Below are 18871 nucleotides of genomic sequence, written 5' to 3'. Positions count from 1 at the left end.
CTTTAAAAGCAGTTTCTGATGTCATATACAAGGCTACTACTACAAGGTGGAGGGAACTATCTCACTGGGTCACCCGAAACCTTTTGACTTTCCTAAAGTTGCATCCCTGCCTCTGCCATCAGCTCCCCCATCACTCCAAAAATGATGATGATAGACATGAGATATGGGGAGAGAGTGCAACACGCTCTATTCTAGTACTGCAGGCAAGCGGGTGCAGATCTGGGAGTTGTGCAACGCTCCCAGTTGTTTCCTGTATACCTTTTTTTTTACAGCCCTCAGCCACATCTGACACACACAAACACACACTGAGCCCTTACGCTGCCTTCCCAAAGCCAGATACGTGAGCCACTGAGCTAGGACCCCGCCAGAGCCTTGCACCTCTTTCCCAAAGCCCAGCCTCTCACTTAGCCAGCTTTGGGAAGGCACCGCAAGGGCTGGAGGCAGCCCACGAAACAAGGCAGTATGCAGCCCACAGGTTCCATGTCAAAGTCCTCTTGTGGCCCGCTTGGTATGAAAAGTTGGGCTGCCCTGCTGTATACAAACGATCCCAAGTAGGAGCGGATTGGACTGGGGCAGTGGCGGGGGAGGTGCATAACATCATTACAAACACTGCATCCCTTGGGCTTCTCTCCTTGAAGGCCAGATGCTTTTTGCATGTGAAGCCATAAAATTCATCCCCCCCAAAAGCAGAACTTAATGACTGCGAATCCATGTTCACACTTACATACTAGGCAATTACGCAGAGCACTCAGATGATGGGGCAAAGCTGGCTAAGGATCACGAAGAAAGCAACCAGAGATTGTAGCAGCGCTATAACTGATGGCGGCCTGGCAAGGAATAGTAACATGGGTCTTGAATAATGTTTTAACACCCTGCCTTAGAAGCAGCCAACAAGCAAAGTGTGGCTACCAAATGCAACTTGCATTCTAGGGAAACAAGAAAAATGTGGAAGGCATTTTTCTAATTGTCCGAATTTCAGGTGTGAAACCTGTTTTACCTATTTACTTGCAGCCAAGGCCCAAAAAATTAGGTCAGCTCACTCAGGGAAATTGTCCTTTCCTCCCATCTACCCACTTGACTAACTGTGGTGACGGCAAGACATTGTTTGGGCAACTTCTGCCAAAATTCCCTTATGGAAAAAGATGGGAAATGCCATCTCAATCTGTCCTGCTGCATATTATTCCACGCAGGTTCAGAGGAAGATTCAAGGAGGATTCAGCTGCTGAGATGCCAGCCCTAGGAACGTCCAGGAACACAGCCCACACTACTATCATAACATGGCACCATTCTGTAGAATACCAATTCCTTTTCATGCAGGGCACGCATGCATCCAACAGAGCAGCTTTGGACTGTACACATAAAGTAGGAGAGGAATCAAGAGCAGCTTGCACTGCTTCTGTTTGTGCTTCCCAATGACTGTGCAGAGTGAGAAAATTAGCATCTTTCCTACTTTATAGTGAGATTGCATGCCCAGCTATGGATGCAGCCCACAACCGGCTCTTACCAGAGCAGGGCAGATGTGTGACTTCTCCTCTGTGGCATACCCAAAGCAGCCCTGCATTCTGTCAGACAGCAGCATGGTGTCCTCCAGATGTTTTGAACTACAACTCCCATTGTGCCGGACACCACTGACTATGCTAGCTGTGGCTTCTGAAGGTTGTAGTCACCATCTGAGGGGCACCATGGGGCTATGCCTGAGCTAAGCAAATGGATAGTAACAATACTGCCCGCTGCCCCAAATAGGACTGTGCATTCAAAGGCATCCTTGCTTTCTAAAGCATCAGAGGAATATGACAGTCAAGAAAAAACTGACCCAAGTAGTATCGTTGAAAGGAGTTGATCATCCAGGAAGTCCCTTGGGCTTTGGCTCTCACACTTCTTCTCACTTCACTTTCATGTCTTGTCTGAAGACCAGTGATGCATCCGCCTCCTCCGCCTCCTCCTAGCCCCCATGTTGTGTTTGGGGATGCTACGCAACTCTGGGTTTTGGACAACATGCCGAAGAGGTGTGATACAATGAGTAAATTGTGCCTCCCTGTCCAAATACTTGGCTTTCCCAGAAGCCCTCCAAAGTCTTCCTGGGAAATCCATTCACAGGCCCCTGCTACCTTAGGAATGTCAAAGGACCAACAAAACCACTCGCTAGAGAAGCCAACAGGAGAAGTAAGAGATTGATTAAGACTCCCCCCTTTTGCGACTTCTGAAACATTTTTCAGAACTCTCATTTGCACACATCACATTTCTCCCCAATAAATCAGCAGGTACATGAACAGTAGAGATCTTCTTTGGAATAAATATGAATAACCAAAATCAGGTATTTTACGTCTGTGTACTGATTGCATTTGTGTCCCATGGACACATGGTGGATGTTAAAAGACCATCCCCTCCCTAACACAGCAGGAGTTTGTGGTCTGACTTAATTACGTGGCTATTTGAATTACAGGAAAAAAGTTTGTATTATTTGAGTTACAGTGTACAGGTGAATGTAATATATTCATGATAATAAATACATGCTCCTTAGTCTTTGGTGTGCTATGATGCTTCTTTACGGGTCTATAGGTAACAGGATTTAGCAAGAGATGGGTGTTGTTGTTTTACAAAAGTAAAGCAAACAACTGAAGACTTGTGTATAAAGGAATCACTCAGGATCTTTGTTCTCTCAACCTTACAAATTTTGCTCAGTACTTGCTATTTAAATTTAAAGGTAATTGATCAAATTTAAAGGCCTTGATCAAACTGTGCATGTAAACCCTGTCCCATAAACTGTCATAGGGAGACAACTCCCTATGAACAGATCATTTTATTACAAACCTGTATGTGCCTACACAACAAGTAATGGAGCAATCCTAACAATTGTCAATTTCCTTCCTTTCCCCTGTGTAATGCAACTTTTCTGTGCTGCAAACTATTGCATTTCACATTTTCCTGCACCCATATTATCATGGTTGACCTGCTGCCGTTGAAGGCAAGAGAGATAGCAGAATAAGAGACCATTTGCAATAGGCTAGCCTTTTCTCCCCTCTGGCCGCTGGCATGCAGAGTTAGTCTCATGGGAGATGGAGATGGAAATAGCTGAGGAACGTTGCAGTAGAGAAGGCTGCTAGGCACTGAGAAATTAAGACACACGGCTATCTTTTTTGGACGCAATTATGGTAACATCTAGTACCATGCTGAGGGCTCATGAGTGACTATGAGTGGCTCTCACAGTGGCTACGGGAAGCTTTAAAGTATCCATTTCAATTAAGTGCAAGAGAATACTGCTAGGTAGTGTGTGTGTGTGTGTGTGTGAGAGAGAGAGAGAGAGAGAGAGAGAGAGAGAGAGAGAGAATGAGAACACTGGTTAGATCAGACTGCTAAAAGAGAATACTTACTGCAGCCTTAGAAAGTCCTGCTGAACTCACACAGCATTGTTGCTGGGCAGCTATGCATGAGGTTGCACTGTTCATGTTGTCATGAAACACTATGCTGAAAAGCAAAAGGTGCATTTCCACAAGCTTGATTCTTTCACCGAAGAGCAATTACATGCAACTGGTCTGCTGGAACAAACAAATACATTGGAAGAGGAAGGGTGAAACTAACATAATTTATTTGCATTTCTGGGAAACGTTTAATGCTGTATCACATATTAACAAACTGATCTCCAAAGTCAAAAACGACATCAAGAGGGAGACATTATTTACAGTGCCACCTGGCAGAAACGTCTCTGGGAAGCAGAGGTGGTGCTCTAGAGAAACGTTTCGCATTTAAAAAACAAAGTTTTATATTCAGGAGGGGAGGGGAGGAGAGAGCAGAGCCAAAATCTAAACAAGAACCAAACCAAAAACTCCACTGAAACAGGAGCAGGAAAAAACCCAGTGGGGATTACAGTCAGCATCAGGGGTCGAATAATTGTATCACAACAGTAAGAAATTCTGAGGAAATCATTAGAAAAATAGAACAGCCAACCAAAAAGTATATATTTATATATTACTCAATAAAAATATGCACAGATTCTTTCATGGCTTCTTGGTTATTAAGAGATGTATTCCTGAAGAAACCCCACACTCCATTAGATTTGTAATGTACAATCGAAAATGGTGTCACACCCATTCTTTGTGCTCCTGAGACCAGACGTACATTGAAAGGCACAACGTAAAGACAGGAAATCCTCCACTTTGTCACCAGGCACACACGTTACAACCCTTCCAACATTTGGGAAACACAGACATGACCACATGCAATTTGTGTAAGATTCCTCAGTGGCTGCATTCATAATGGTAACTCAGGGTTTGCTTTAAACATGGTTTGTTGAAGATACCAGTATCAGTTTCACAGACCAGCAGGTAGTAACCATGGCTTGTTTCACCTTATGCAAGTTTCGTTTTTCAACTGTTCTTGATTTCTACATCTTTCTATAGGAAAGAAGCAAGGATTAGGCAAGGACTTTGGGTTCAGATGTAAGGGAAATGTATAAGCCAGCTTCAAACCATATAGTGGTAAACTCAATTTTACTTGGAGTACAACCATTTAAATTAATGAACATGACTTACTTAGGTACTTTAATTTCCATAGACCTACTCTAAGTAAAACCTAGTTGAATACCACCCATGGTTTCATATTCTTATTTGTTGAGCCCGAACCCTAATTAGTTGGCAGGGGTGGGCTTGGATGGAAAAAGAAACCATAGTTACGCTAAACAAACCATGGCTTAATGCTATGTGAAAACCAGGCCACTGTCTAAGAGTTTCATTATCTCGGCATAACATTTTTTATTGGGACTTGTGCCAAGAGAAGGAGGATATAAACCCTGAGGAAATATATGGATTGTTACTAACAGGCATTGTTCCTGCAACATTTGGCCTTTGCTTTGGAAGTACAACATACCAAGGACTAGCACATGAAAGCACCTGTTAAAGATGTACACACGTAACAAATGCCAGACAACCTTTGTAATGGATGCATCTTCTGAGCTGGATTCATGAAGTTGTCAAAACAAAGTTATATGGACAAACAGCTAAATGGTGGTGCTGAAGTCCCATGGAGGGGGGCAGTATGTGCCTATAACACATACAGCCCAGTCCTCACACTTGATACATCAGCACATAAACGCTAACCTGTGGGTATTCCGGCACCCTCTGCACTTAAAAGACATAAGTAACTCTTCCCAACATTTGCAAATTAAAAAAACGTAACCTTTTAGAACGAACTCCAAAGTAGCACTGAATAGTAATACTTTTACAGGACAGTTCAAAATGCAGCAACTTCAAGTGTGTACAAATGACATGCACATGAACACCATTGGCTTCAACGGAAACTAATGAACATGCAATTGGGTTACATTCAAAAAGCATAAAATATTCACTTTGCTATCGCCAGAACTTGTGAAGCCTAGTCAAGGTTACACTAAGGTTAATTTGTAAAATGTTCAAACAGAAATTGTCAGCCATCTCATGCTCTCTTGTGCAATCTATACAACTGCAATGGGGTGTTATATGCATGGATACCCTGGCGGAATGCATGCACAGTTCCCTGTGCTGTATTAGGAATTCAATATACAACAGGTGTGGATTGGAATGGAATTTGGGTGCACACCCACATCTGATATTGCCAATGCAATCTTGATGAGCATTGCATAATCTGGGTAAGAATGCATTTCCTCCCTCCATCTTGCAGCACAGATTGAAATGTGCAGCCCCAGTTACAAAGGCCACATATTACTAACAGCAGACAACACAATGATACACACTAGTCTCTGGATTAGACCTTGCAATCGGCAATAATTTCTAGAATTTTTAACTCCCTTCCTCGGTGTCAATTTTACTTAACTAGTAATATGAACCCCTAATGTTCCAGATCTATAAACTGTGAGCCTCTGCTATACAAATGTTAGGTTTGATTGGACATCACATCTCATAACCCATCAGCTGAAGTACTTGAGAACACTTCACCATAGGTCACCACCTCTTAATTTCAATGTAACACTGTAATGATACGAGACTGCAGGGCAAATCAACACTGAACAGGTGCTAGGACTACAATGTAGACTGTAGGCTAAGGAACATCAAGCTGTGAATGAGAGGATCATGGAGACCAAAGATCCAACAAAAGTAATGAAAGTTGGTTTTCCAGTTAATTGTTCATCTTTTGCCCACAAAATTGGTTGTTTTCTCTCTCTAATAATGAGCAATATTAGAAAAGCATAGACACTGGGTAGATTCATGTTACCATGCTTTACATACAATCACTAATTGCCCGTTTTTCTGATCCTTTGCAGCTTCAATCATTTATGGAATGGGCAATTTCTCTCTCTCTCTCTCTCTCTCTCTCTCTCTCTCTCTCTCTCTCTCTCTCCCTCCCTCCCTCCCTCCCTATTATATACATTAGTGTCCAAAATTGTGGGAACCTTTCGGGAAAAGTATATTTCCGAGGTTTGATGACTCATAACACCTGATTGGCTCTCTAAACCCTCATGCTCACTGGCTACATTCAAATGAAGGAAAGCGACTGCATATCAACCTAAGCAAGTTGTGCTTCCTTTTTCTGGTTATTTGGCTATAACTTTTGATAGAATACAGATAATTGAACAAACCTTGTTGCATTACATTCTTCATTAAACTATCTTTCCACTGATATATAATTTTATGGTATTAATCCAAAATAAAGTGGTGTTACGAGTCATCAAACCTCAGAAATACACTTTTTCCTAAAGGTTTCCACAATTTTGGCCACTAGTGTATATAATGGTTGGGAGGGAGAGAGAGAGAGAGAGAGAGAGAGAGAGAGAGAGAGAGAGAGAGAGAGAGAGAGAGAAATTGCCCATTCCATAAATGATTGAAGCTGCAAAAGATCAGAAAAATGGGCAATTAGTGATTGTATGTAATGCATTGTAACATGAATCTACCCAGTATCTATGTTTTTCTAATACTAGTTATTTTCTATCTCTAATAATTAGCAACTTTGTGGGCAAAAGGTGAACAATTAACTGGAAAACCAACTTTCATTACTTTTTGTTGGATCTTTGGTCTCCATGATCCACCATGTGAACTTTTACAGCTGGAATGAAGCCACAGGTCTAAACGTAGTGCCGTGCTCTTCCAAAGTTCCTTCTATATGGGTGATTTTAACCAAATCCCCAGCTGTGTTCCTGTGCCATGGTTGGGTGTGATCCTAGCCTAGGGTTTCAAATTCTATGCACACCCAAGTAGAAGGAAGTCCTGCTGAACTCACTTAAAACCATCTTCCAAGTGAAACATGCATCAGGTCAGGGTACACATTAGGCATATTCACTCTTGCTGACTTAAGGGTTTGCACACACGTCCCCTTCCATACTGGGCTTGTGCCCTTCAGGGAGAAAAATGATCTAACAGAGACAGTGAAAATGAGACAATTCCTGAAGGAAGTGGTGGTGGCTTCCATTGATTCCAGAGGCTACTTTGGACAGGCTGTTCTGTTATAGAACCATATAGAATTGTAGAGTTGGAAGGGACCTTGATGGTCATTTTGCCCAACCTCCTGCAATGAAGTGAAAGACCTCATACAAAGTAAGATACCTGTTCGGTCTTTTTCTTTTGAGCGTTAACACAGAAGGCAATGCTTCAGAATACAGCTTTATATACAACAAAGTGTCCCAGCAGCTGTACAAAACCACCTTCTTATTTAAACATAACAAAAATAAAAAGTTTCCCACTTATTTACAAAGACGAGCTCCAGTAAATGCTGGCCTGTTCTTTACAATAGCAAGCCTACAGCAGCAGCAGCAATCAGGTTTTCACCAAACTCAAGCTTTGCATGTATTTACATTTAGGCTTCAGGGGTGAGGGCAACACAGCCTATCCAATCTTCCATCCCCACCCCAAGTGGCAAAATCCTACACCAATAAGCAGAAGTTTACATTCCACATCCTGAGCACACCCCCCCCATCTTCAACCATGCAAGGGCCTGGCAGTGGCAACAGTACAGGGGTAAGCACAGCAGAGAGATTTAGCGATCCCTGTTGGTACTAGAGAAATCGTCCAACAGGAATAGGTGGAATTGTCCAGGCACCACATCTCCTCTCTGAGCTGTTACACACCATAGGAAGAGGGACAGAGTATAAGCTCACCTAGTGCTAATATTTATGCAAGTGCAGCCTACCTGGTTCCAGTTTCAACACTACTGAGAACAAGGGTGGGGGATCTGTAGTCCTGCAACACCTGGAGGTACACAATTCCCATCATCCCTAACCATTGGCTGGGGTTGGTGGGAGTTGGAGTCCAACAGCATCCTACCACCTGAACTGAAGCAAGCAGAGGAGGAGGAGAGCCACTAGCCTAGAAAATTGAATTTTATTTTTTTACACATACTCTCAGCGCTCCTTTAAGCATGGTCAGGATTCCGGCCTCTAATCATTTCCCTGGGGTGGGGGATTTGCATGAATCCCATGTTAGACACGCACACGAATTGCTGATATACAGTACAAAACTTAATGCTCCTTTTGTGAGATGTTTACCCTGTTTTCCCTCCTGTTCGGAGAAATAAATACATAAAATCAGTTCTAAAATAAGCTACCGAATGACAAAACTACAGCTACGCTAGATCATAAAAGTTTACTGCTAAAAACTTGCTGCATTAGAACTGTTGTCAATGTCTAGACTTTGGCGCTCAGAACGCAGGAAGCCACTTCCCAGAGTTAAAGACCCAGTACCTGCCACAGGTACTAACTTCATATCCAGCTCATGTGGAATATGCAGCAAGGGAAGTTTGTTAGAGAGAAGACGCCTCCTAAGGTTAAGTTGGGGTCCCTGTCACATAGGTCTTTAGAGATGATGACCAGAACCTTGATTTGAACTAGAAACCTAACTTCCAGCAAAGTCAGACTGTTAGCCTGATAACTGGCAGTGCCTTGAGAACAGTTTCAGAGCCTTCTTCAAGGGCAGCTTCACATTAGAGTACATTTTACAAATCGATCCAAGGGACTACAGAACAGTCTTTGCCAGTCTGGCCCCCTCCAACTGCAGCCGATGGAGGTTGTGGTCCCAAACATCTGGAAGGTGCTAGGTTGGCAAAGGTGACGACAGATGAACCCAGGACCCGGAATTCCACATAGACAAAGCCTACATAGAAGTGATTTCTATGTGGGAGTACGCAACAGACAACTGGCGAGCAACTGATAACTGGGGATCTGAGCTGAAGCTGCAACTAAGCCACAATCTCTGTAACATGGGACTGTGGACGTCCTAATTAGATAAGCTGGAAGTTCCAAGACAGCATGTAGTAGAAGAATGAGCCTTTTAAAAAGGCACAGAGAAGAAATTGACTGATCCATTGGAACAAATCTAAAATAATTAATGCAGATGCTGAGGTGAGGGAACTGCAGACACATAGGCTTTTGCAGACCCTGGACCGGAGTGGACGGCTGTTTGTGCAGAGTTCCAGGATCTATGGGAACAGGCAGGCAGAGCTCTACACACGAAGGCTTCCACCCATCAGACATGTGGAAGGGCTAAGAGGAACCACAAAATGGTTCCTGTTGGATCAGGCTAGCAGGCTGCTTGTTCTGTCCTCACCATGGCCAATCACTGCTATAAAAACCAGAAAGGCACAGGGCACCTTAGCCCGTCAGAGAGGACTAAGCTACTGTCTGCAAACGGCCTTTCGAGAATACTGGAGCCAGGATATCTTTGAGTGTAATATTGCAAGCCGCCGTGTGATCTTCGGATGAAGGGCGGCATAGAAATTTAATTTAAAAAAATAACCAGATGCCTATGGGAAGCCTACAAATAGGACTCAAGTACAACAGCACTTTTCCCACCAGTGATTCCCAGCGACTGTTTCTCTGAGAGCAGAGGCAGGGCAGAGCCACCATGGCTAGCTGCCACTGCAAACCACATTCTCCGTGAATTTGTCTAATTCTCTTCCACAACCATCCAAGTCAGTGGCTGTCGCTGTATCACTCCCATAAGATTAGAGATGGGAAGGCTTGGGGGGAAACCAGAAAAATGAGGGGGGGACACACCAGGTTTCCCCCTCCCCCCCCAAGCCATTTCCCCCCAGAAAAATGGCTTTGGGGAAAAACCCTGGGTTTTCCCCCAATTTTTCCGGGTTTTTTCCAGGCCTTCCCATCTCTAATCTTATGGGAGTGAACTTCATGGTTTCAAAGATGTGCTGTGTGAAGAAGTACCATCTTTGGTCTGTCCTGAATATTACAACGTCCCGCTTGATCGTATGTCCGTGAATTCTAGTATAATGAGAGAAGGAGAAAACCTTTCACAGGAGTGGAATCTTTTGTACACTGCCCAGAAATCAGTCATGCTCACCTCAAGGGCCACTTGTGGCCTTTTGATTACCAGCTAATCAAGTCTTCCATGTGCCGTACTACAGGTCATCCTCATACTGCTCCTCCCAAACAGCCTTCCCCAAGTTGGTGCCCTCCAGATACTGCAACTTCCAACAGCACAGGCCTTGTGTACCTATGACCTCAAGGGATGTTGCAGGGCCAAGTGATAGCAGTGAAGAAGTGCCAAACCAAAACAGCAGAACCTGGGGGGCACCCCCAAAGGAACATTCCCCCCCCCTCGGGAATCCCTCACATAAAAATAGGATCAACCCTCCCGAAAAATAAAGATTTCCCCTTCTTCTAAGTTCACACAATTTGCCTCAATGGCAAAGATATGAAGCGGCTAAACATAAATATCAAATAAAAAATAAAATCAGGTTTCCAAGAGAACAGCAATGAAAAAATAATAATATTAATAAAATAAAATAATAATAATAACAATAATAATAAGCTACAATATTTACAATGGATTATTTTCTACATCAAGGATCTGCATGAACTTGATGTTTCTTTTGGAAACCCACTTTTTCTTCCTTTTCTTTTTACAAAGAGGTGGCTCTCTGTCTATGCCATCCTTTGGCAACCCTCTGGCCTTCCAGAGGTTTTGGACAACAACTCCCTTGCGTCCCAGCCAGCTGGCCCCAGGTTACCAAGGGGTAGTCTATGCCAGTGTTTCCCAACCTTGTGCCTCCAGCTGTTTTTGAACTACAATTCCCATCATCCCTGACCACTGGTCTTGCTAGCTAGGGATGATGGGAGTTGTAGGCCAAAAACATCTGGAGGTACAAGGTTGGGAAACACTGGTCTATGCATAGGTACAAAAAAAGCCAACCTTCTTCCACACCCGCACTCAACAGGAAGGCTGACAGATGGCTTTAGAAGCACAAGAAGCTTCTGCTAGTTATTAGGACGCATCGCTCAAGCTGCATGCCTGTGCCAACACTCTTTGGAAACAGCACAAAATCCTATTTGGAGTTCAGCATGGCTAAGCTGGCATCTCAAAGAGTTCATTGCACAAAAGCAGCACTCAGCAGGTAAACTGCCATACAGCTGCATGGGCAATAACTTGTCTATTGAGCACAGTAAATTATCACTGCACACTCCCTTTTGCTTCTGAGTGTTGCATGCTTCTCCCTCTTCTCTAGAGAAAAGCTAGCCCTCGCAGGACAGGTGAAAAGCCACTATAGTTTTGACTTCAAAGACGACACATTTGTCCGAAATCTTCCATGAACTAATGCTGTATCTTACCCTGCACCAGAAGAACCAAGTTTGGCAGAAGCTCCCTCCCCACAAAAATAAGTTATTTAAAAATGTAACAGTGTTGGGAGCTGGACCCAGCAGACCAGGGTTCAAATCCCATCTCCGAAATGGATTAATTCAAGGTTGCATACGTTGCTTTCTCTCAGCTTCAAGGAACACTGGAGACCCACCTCACAAACTTGCGATGAAGAGGAGCAAGATGAGAAAGGGAAAGCACTAAACTCTGGCCAGTAACTCCTAATTTTGCAGATTTATATACCCTGGGGACAAACAAGCAACCACTTTTCTACACAGAATTATACCATGAGCTAGAAGCTTTTCTCGTAAAAGCAGCAGGGTCTGTTAGCTGCCTAAACGAAGAACTTTGTGTCACAACAGATAGAATTCAGCCTGCAAGCCACTACCCTACAGAAGACTGTTGCAACGTTGCATTTCAAAGCGCAGGAGTTGCCTGCATAAAATAAGTCAAGTACAATGATTAAATAACACCACCAAGTCCTTTTCTCAATCAGATCAGTCCTGCAAGGGGCAGGGTGTTTTGCTAACACACAGGTGGTTGGGGCGGGTTGGGGTGTTGTTTTCATTTAGGCAAGGCCCCTTGGTTTTTGTGGTCCAACACAGGTGACTTTGGAGACAGTACGAAGTCTGCTTCACTTGAATCCAAGGACAGTACCTGGGGAATTACTTTGCAGGGCCTCTGTAAGGCTTGGTCTCATAGCAGCATTGGAAGTGAACTGGCACACTGATAAGCTGTTATCTTCCAATATACTTATGACAAGGGAGGGGAAGCTGCCAGCATCAGATAACAGTGTTGTTGGAAGTGTGCCAGAGGCCTGGCTTTTTCCTTGTGATCCCTTATAACTGTACTACCAAGGTAAAAGCAAGCTGCAAGGGGCAGCAGTGGGACATGGAAGCCCACCTGATACTCCACAGAACAAAATACTTCAGGGTCCTAGAGAGGAAAGCACCCTTCCCTGTAGAAGATGCTCTCAGGTGTCCTTTAGCGGAACCAGGCTGCCAATCATTTGCAACTGTCCACGTTGTTGTCCGTACTTCGTTCTGTATCCATCGGTGCTGAGTAAGACGCCTCCACACTGTGCCACATGCCGTAGGTAAAATAAATAAGCAGACCTGGAGGGAGGGAGGTAAAGGGGCACAGCGTTGGAGAGAGCATGAAGTCATCCGACAGCACACAAGCCAAAGCGTTACTCCTGTTTAATCTATCCCACTGAAAATGCCTGATGTCTTCCAATCAGCAATACCACCACCTGGTTATGCCACATATAAGGTCAGAACCAAGCCCAGCCCTGTCCCCTGGCAGGATGCAGCAACTTGCAGTAGGCAGAACCACGGAGGGTGGGAAATAGATGAAGGCAGAAACTGGTGTCTGAATGGTGCTACAAGACTTCTGGAAGGACTGGCCCTATAGTAGTGGGAAGGGGGCATTTGGACTCTGTTTCAGGAACCAATAAAATCTTGTAGCACTGTTCACAACTTCCTTCTATTTAGAATATGTATATATTTTTTTAAGAATTCCATCATTCTGCATGGTCAGAAACCCAGTTGCAAACTCACCTATCACCATCCAGATAGCAAATCGTATCCACGTGCCAACATCCAGCTGCATCATGAGATAAACATTCACAAAGATGCTCAAGATTGGAAGGATGGGAAGAAAGGGGACCTGGAAAAAGAACAGAAACCAGGTTGTTGTGCCTCTGGGTGGCATTTTGGGACAAGCCAGTTCCCAACACCACATTATCGATGTGTGGTTGCACAATCCATTTGTGACGACTGAGCCTCCTATATCACATTGCCAATGGAGGGGCATATGAGAATATCATTTGCTTTCAGCTGGTACCTAAAACTGGCCCTGTAAAAAATTCATTAGCAATTTAAAAGAGCAATAACATCATCCAGGAAGTTCCTCTGGAAATGGAATTCATGTCTGCTGTTAGTTTAATTTTGCCTTCCAGATGCTGTTGGAGCATTTGGCTTTACTATTTTATTTCACGTCACCTGGGACCTTTGCTTTAAAAAATAAAAATGGAAAAGCCATGTATAACTTTTAAAACTAGTACTTAGCTGGGGTAGGAGTATTTGGGGTACTCTCTCTTTTTAGAGAGAGAGAAAAGCAAAGGGTACTTAAAAATCCCCACCCACCCCCTTTTCAGGGTTAAAAGTCTGTAGAAAAAAAGAAGGCTGAAATACAAGTTTGGTGGGGCTTTTTTCCCCTTTTTTGCAGCTCAGTGAGAAGAGAGAACAAGAGCACCTTTCCAGAGGCTGCATCTCAAAGTGTGGAGCTGGTGCTTTCGGAGATTACGCTGAGATTGCCAAAAAAAGAAACTCAGCCTTGCATACCCTCTGCCTGGCCGCTATTAAACATAAATAGACAGATTGCCAGATGAGAAGCAAAAGAAAGGAATATTGGGAGTGCTGAAGGTCAAGCTGGAGGTGCACATAGCCAATCTGCGTGGGAAAGTTTGCTCTGCGCCTCCTCTCCCCCTGCCCATGCCTTGCTAATTCCTGCCCTTCTAGAAAAAGCAGGTTAACCTCCATTAATCTCTCTTTCCATGCATGGAGCCAACAGAGACTCCGACTGCTTCCCCCACCCAGAACCACCCCAGCCCATTCCTTGCAGACCACTTGCCTTAAACGAGAGCTTGGTTTTACTTTCAGGTTGTCTCCAGATAACCACTGTGAAGAAGAAGCAGAGGAGGAAAACGGCCACAAGCAGAGCAATAGCCCACGGGCTCCTGTTCTTCAGAGCATCTTTGCCAAGGACAGTCCAGCTACAGAAGGTGACAATCAGAACACCTGGCAACAAGACACATGGAACAAATGTTTGTCGCGCTGATTCAGTGGTGGGAGGGAAAGACTGAATACAAAAGCAATGGTAATTTTAAAATCAAGCCAAGAACGGTAAGGTTCGTAGCAAATGCAGCGGGGCGTTGCAAGGTTCTGGAGTTTTGATCCTAAATCTGTGCATGCACAAAAATTCTGGGGCAAGTCTGCCCCTGTTCCTATATGTTTTAGCAATAGACGCTGCAAGTTGGTGGACAGGTCAAATCCATTTTCGACTTGGCTCTCCACCAGTACGATCTTATGTCCCAATCCAACAAAAGGGACACAGGGAGCTGACTCATTCCAAGTCAGATCAATAGTCCACCTAGCTCAGGGTTCTCTGCTCAGACTGACAGCAGCTCTCCAGGCAGCTCTATGTGGAGAAACCCGGGACCTTCTGCATGTACAGTGGTACCCCGGGTTACAGACGCTTCAGGTTACAGACTTCGCTAACCCAGAAATATTACCTCGGGTTAAGAACTTTGCTTCAGGATGAGAACAGAAGTTGTGCAGTGGTAGCACAGCAGCAGCAAGAGGCCCCATTAGCTAAAGTGGTGCTTCAAGTTAAGAACAGATCTCCAGAACAAATTCAGTTCTTAACCCAAGGTACCACTGTAAATCAGATGCTCTATCACAGCACTATATAGCCTACAGGCTTCTATATGCACAGCCAACACGGATGCCAGTTCACTTCTGGCTGCTCATTCAAAACCATATTCTGCTGCTCTTCCAAGCCCTGGGGATTAATCTTCTGATATAGACTGGGGAGCACAAAAAACTCTGCAACCAGAGTTCACAAGCCGTAAGTGTGCAGACTCTCTTAACCATCCCCAATGCTGGTGTCCTGTTGGACCAAAATACTTCACCAGCCTCAACTCCCATCAGCCAGCATGGTCAGTTGTTGTACAATTAGATCTGGAAGGCACCAGAAAATTCTAATGGAGAATTAGGTCTTGGCAAAGGATCTAAAAACTGGCAGCTCCCGGTATTTAAACAAACCCATACGCTACGTTTTATGGGAGTTTTGCAAATCAACCTTACAAAACGAAGCTGCAGCTGCATGCGTTACAGAGAACTGACCACATTATCAATGTCACATGTTCGGAGAAAGGCCAGAGCAGAAGAAATTAACAATTGCGCACATGAAGCCAACTCTTACCTATGATGCAGGAGGAGACATTTACTACGGACCCAGAGAGTTTGGAAGGATCAGTATTTTGGGGGCGTAAAACAGCTTTTAAGGAGAACTTCTCTCCCTTTTCAGGCAGAAACGCAGTCTGAGATTCACTGGTGCTCACAGACTCGTTGTTGTCTGCCTCATCATTTGTACTAGCCATCTGGTATGCCAGGTTCGGCTGCTCCGGTTGGTACCTAAGAGAAAAAAAGAATTGGACCACATTAAGCACCATCCTATCACCTGTAACTATAAGAGAGTCTCACCTAATATGTTTTCTTCCCAAACTGATTCCCGGGCATTGGAAACAATGACTCTGAAGGAGAGGGTTGCTAAATACTACTTAAATCTTCTAAGCCAGTGGCTGTCTAGAATATTGCTTAGTATCCCCAGCAAGAAAGAGCACGGCCAGTGAGTCACACCTACAAGCTGTAGGATTGGGCCAAGGGTGAATGTGGCACTGGGGGGGGGGGGAAGGTGACACATCCCTGAACTAGTCTGATGAAGAGTTCAGGACAGCTCTGAAGCTTGCACACTATATTATGATGTTTTGGTTGGCCTAAAACACACACACACCATTGTCCCAATTTTGGAATTTTTAAATAAATAGCTTCTGGAACACTTGAGAACCATCTTCTCTGCTCCGTAACACAGAAATGTGGTGCCGTACCTTAGCACCAACACGCAGGCAGCCACTAAGGAGTAAGCAAGAAGCGTCCCAATGGACATAAGGTCTACAAGATCCTTCAGGTCCAAGAGAAAGGCCATGACAGCTGGTGGGAGACAAAGAAGAGACAGATAATGCAGTGGGGTAAATCCATTTCATATACAGTGGTGCCTCGCAAGACGAAATTAATCCGTTCCGTGAGGCTCTTCGTATAGCGGTTTTTTCGTCTTGCGAAGCAAGCCCATTGACAGCTTAGCGGATTAGCGCTACAGCTGTCAAGCGGCTTATCAGCGGAACAGCTGATAAGCGGCTTAGTGGCTTTAAAAAAGGAAGAAAAAAGTGAAAAAAACCCGCGGGGGGATGCAAGATTTTTTTCGTCTTGCGAAGCAACCCCATAGGGGAATTCGTTTTACGAAGCGCCTCCAAAACGGAAAACCCTTTCGTCTAGCGGGTTTTTCGTCTTGCGAGGCGTTCGTCTTGCGGGGCACCACTGTATAAGACTAGTTAGCCACGATAGTTCACTCCTTATTCACACTTTCATTCCAAGCAACCCAAGAGAAAGACAGGAGTCCCATGCCTTAAAGAAGTGTTAAATAAAGGCGTAAGAGAAGGCAGTGGAGACGACCACAACAGCTCTTCTCCCTGCCCTAAAACCCTGCTCCTAAAGCAGGGGGCATTTTGTATCTGTGGAAGCACCCTGTGACTTTTAGAAGCCTGATTTTCCACACAAATAAATATGAATACCAAGGTCAGCATTCAAAAAAAGAGCATTTAAACCCCGGAAGAGATTTGCTCGTCCTGTTTTCACAAACAGCAGCAGTCTGTTGAAGGCTGCTTATTAAACAGAGGCTCTGCTTGGCAGAGGAAACAGCAAAAAACAGTAAGAGTACATGTGGGTATGTTTTAATCCTGGTCCAATTCTTTGCATGATGCAACAGACAAAGGAACCGCCTGAAGCAATTCCAAGATGAGATGCAATCGCAACACTAAACTCTAGAAAGTACAAAGCATTCTCCTTGCCTAACACTTAAGTGCTTTATTTGAGGAACTAATGAGAAGGTGCCGAGGACTGGGGTGTTAGCTCGATCTGCTCATTTTAAAACAGGATTAGCTACTCAGTCCTTTCTTCACGGATCTTGGGGTCTCACCTGCAATAGCTCCTGAGGTTATTGTAGCCACCATCGGAGTCTTTGTCTTCTCATTAACACGAGCCAAGAACTTGAACAGTAGTCCATCTTCTGCCATAGCGTAAATAACTCTTGGCATTGGAAACATGGACCCAAGGAGACTAGAAAGAGACAAGGGCATCACCTAAGCTCATCTTGCATTCACGAGGCAAACCATCACTGCAAAAACAATCTAGCAATAGAGTCTTTATCTCTACTTTAAGGAAAATTACTTTCTCTAGGAAACCAACACCAGCACCTAAAGAAGGGATTTGTAATTTATCGAGCAATGGAAGACAAAGGAAAAGTTTTGCCATCTTGCAGTTGCGAGATCTAGATATTTCTCCTTCCTTCCCATTCCCAAGGGCCACAGGATGCACAAAACAGCTTTAGAAATATCAGGTATCCCAACTTATTCTAAGCCTAGTTAGCCAGCCATATAAGCTCCTACAAAGAAATGGTTCATTTTTGACTCCATAGCAAGGCTGGTGTTAGGTCACTGCCCTTAGACTGAGTCACACCAGTGACCCTCTAGCTCAGAACTGTCTATGCCAGTGTTCCTCAGCCTTGGGTCACCATATATTTAATCTTAGCCAATGGCCAGGGATGATGAGAACTGTAGTTCAGCAACGTCTGGGAAGTCAAGGTGGAAGAACATTCATCCATGTTGGCCACCAGAAGATCTCAAAAGTTTTCAGACGGGGTTCTTCCCCAGCACTGCTGGGAGATAACAAGGACAGAGTATCTTGCAGGCAAAGGAAGCACTCCTGCACCACTGAGCTACAACCCTTCACCTATCATGGAAGGGATTTTTTAAAAGCCTCTCTCTCTCTGTCTCTCCCCCTCGCCACAATCTGCATCTATGATATTGTGAAATGAGGCGAACACAAGCAATCTCAAAGGGTCTTTGTATTCTGGGCATTTACGTCTTAGAACAACAGGGCAGGTGAACACAAACCCCACTGAGCAAGTAGCAAAGGAAGTCCCAGCATCTTACCTTGTGGATAGGGCACAGAGTGAACCAACAGCCACTGCATAGTTTGCACCATCCCATCCCACATACTTAAAAGCAACAGGCAGGGGGCTGTTTTTATCTAACATGTAGTAAGGCATCATGAGGGTAAGAGCAGCCGACACACCGAAGTATGCAACAAAGCAAATCAGAAGCGATGCAACGATTCCTATTGGAATTGCTTTCTGGGGATTTTTCACTTCCTCACCTACGAAAAGAAAACAGCCACAAAGACTGAAAATGTTATTACAGAAACAATGAATGGGATCAATCCTTTCTTTTAGCCGTTATCTCCTCCTCACAACCCGATGAAATAATGGGGGGGGGGGAGGAGCTGAACCTATATTCTCCCTCAATTCAAGGAGTGCCAAGAAGCTTCAATTACAGGGAGTTTTTGAAGGGGCTGTTTACTTGTTCTTTAAAATACTATTTTGCAGAGTCAATTTTTTAGCTT

General features: G+C 44.3%; 1 protein-coding gene across 1 annotated transcript in view; it reads right to left on the bottom strand.

Annotated features, from left to right (window-relative positions):
- Positions 1 to 11105: 11105 nt before the first annotated feature.
- The window catches only part of SLC7A1 (solute carrier family 7 member 1), a 39252-nt gene continuing 31486 nt past the window's right edge, over positions 11106 to 18871 (bottom strand). Inside the window, exons 6-12 of the mRNA XM_081909372.1 lie at positions 18403 to 18625; positions 17388 to 17527; positions 16243 to 16345; positions 15558 to 15769; positions 14205 to 14371; positions 13130 to 13238; positions 11106 to 12685 (exon numbers count right to left, since the gene is read on the bottom strand). Of these exons, the coding sequence (XP_081765498.1) occupies positions 12576 to 12685; positions 13130 to 13238; positions 14205 to 14371; positions 15558 to 15769; positions 16243 to 16345; positions 17388 to 17527; positions 18403 to 18625 (1064 nt within the window). The 3' untranslated portion in view covers positions 11106 to 12575. The remainder of the gene's footprint in view (positions 12686 to 13129; positions 13239 to 14204; positions 14372 to 15557; positions 15770 to 16242; positions 16346 to 17387; positions 17528 to 18402; positions 18626 to 18871) is intronic.

This window comes from Podarcis melisellensis (assembly GCF_964234715.1).
Source record: "Podarcis melisellensis genome assembly, chromosome: 4".
NCBI classification, from domain to species: Eukaryota; Metazoa; Chordata; class Lepidosauria; order Squamata; family Lacertidae; genus Podarcis; species Podarcis melisellensis.
The sequence above is the reverse complement of the archived record's forward strand: the minus strand, read 5'-3'. Positions and strand labels throughout refer to the sequence as shown.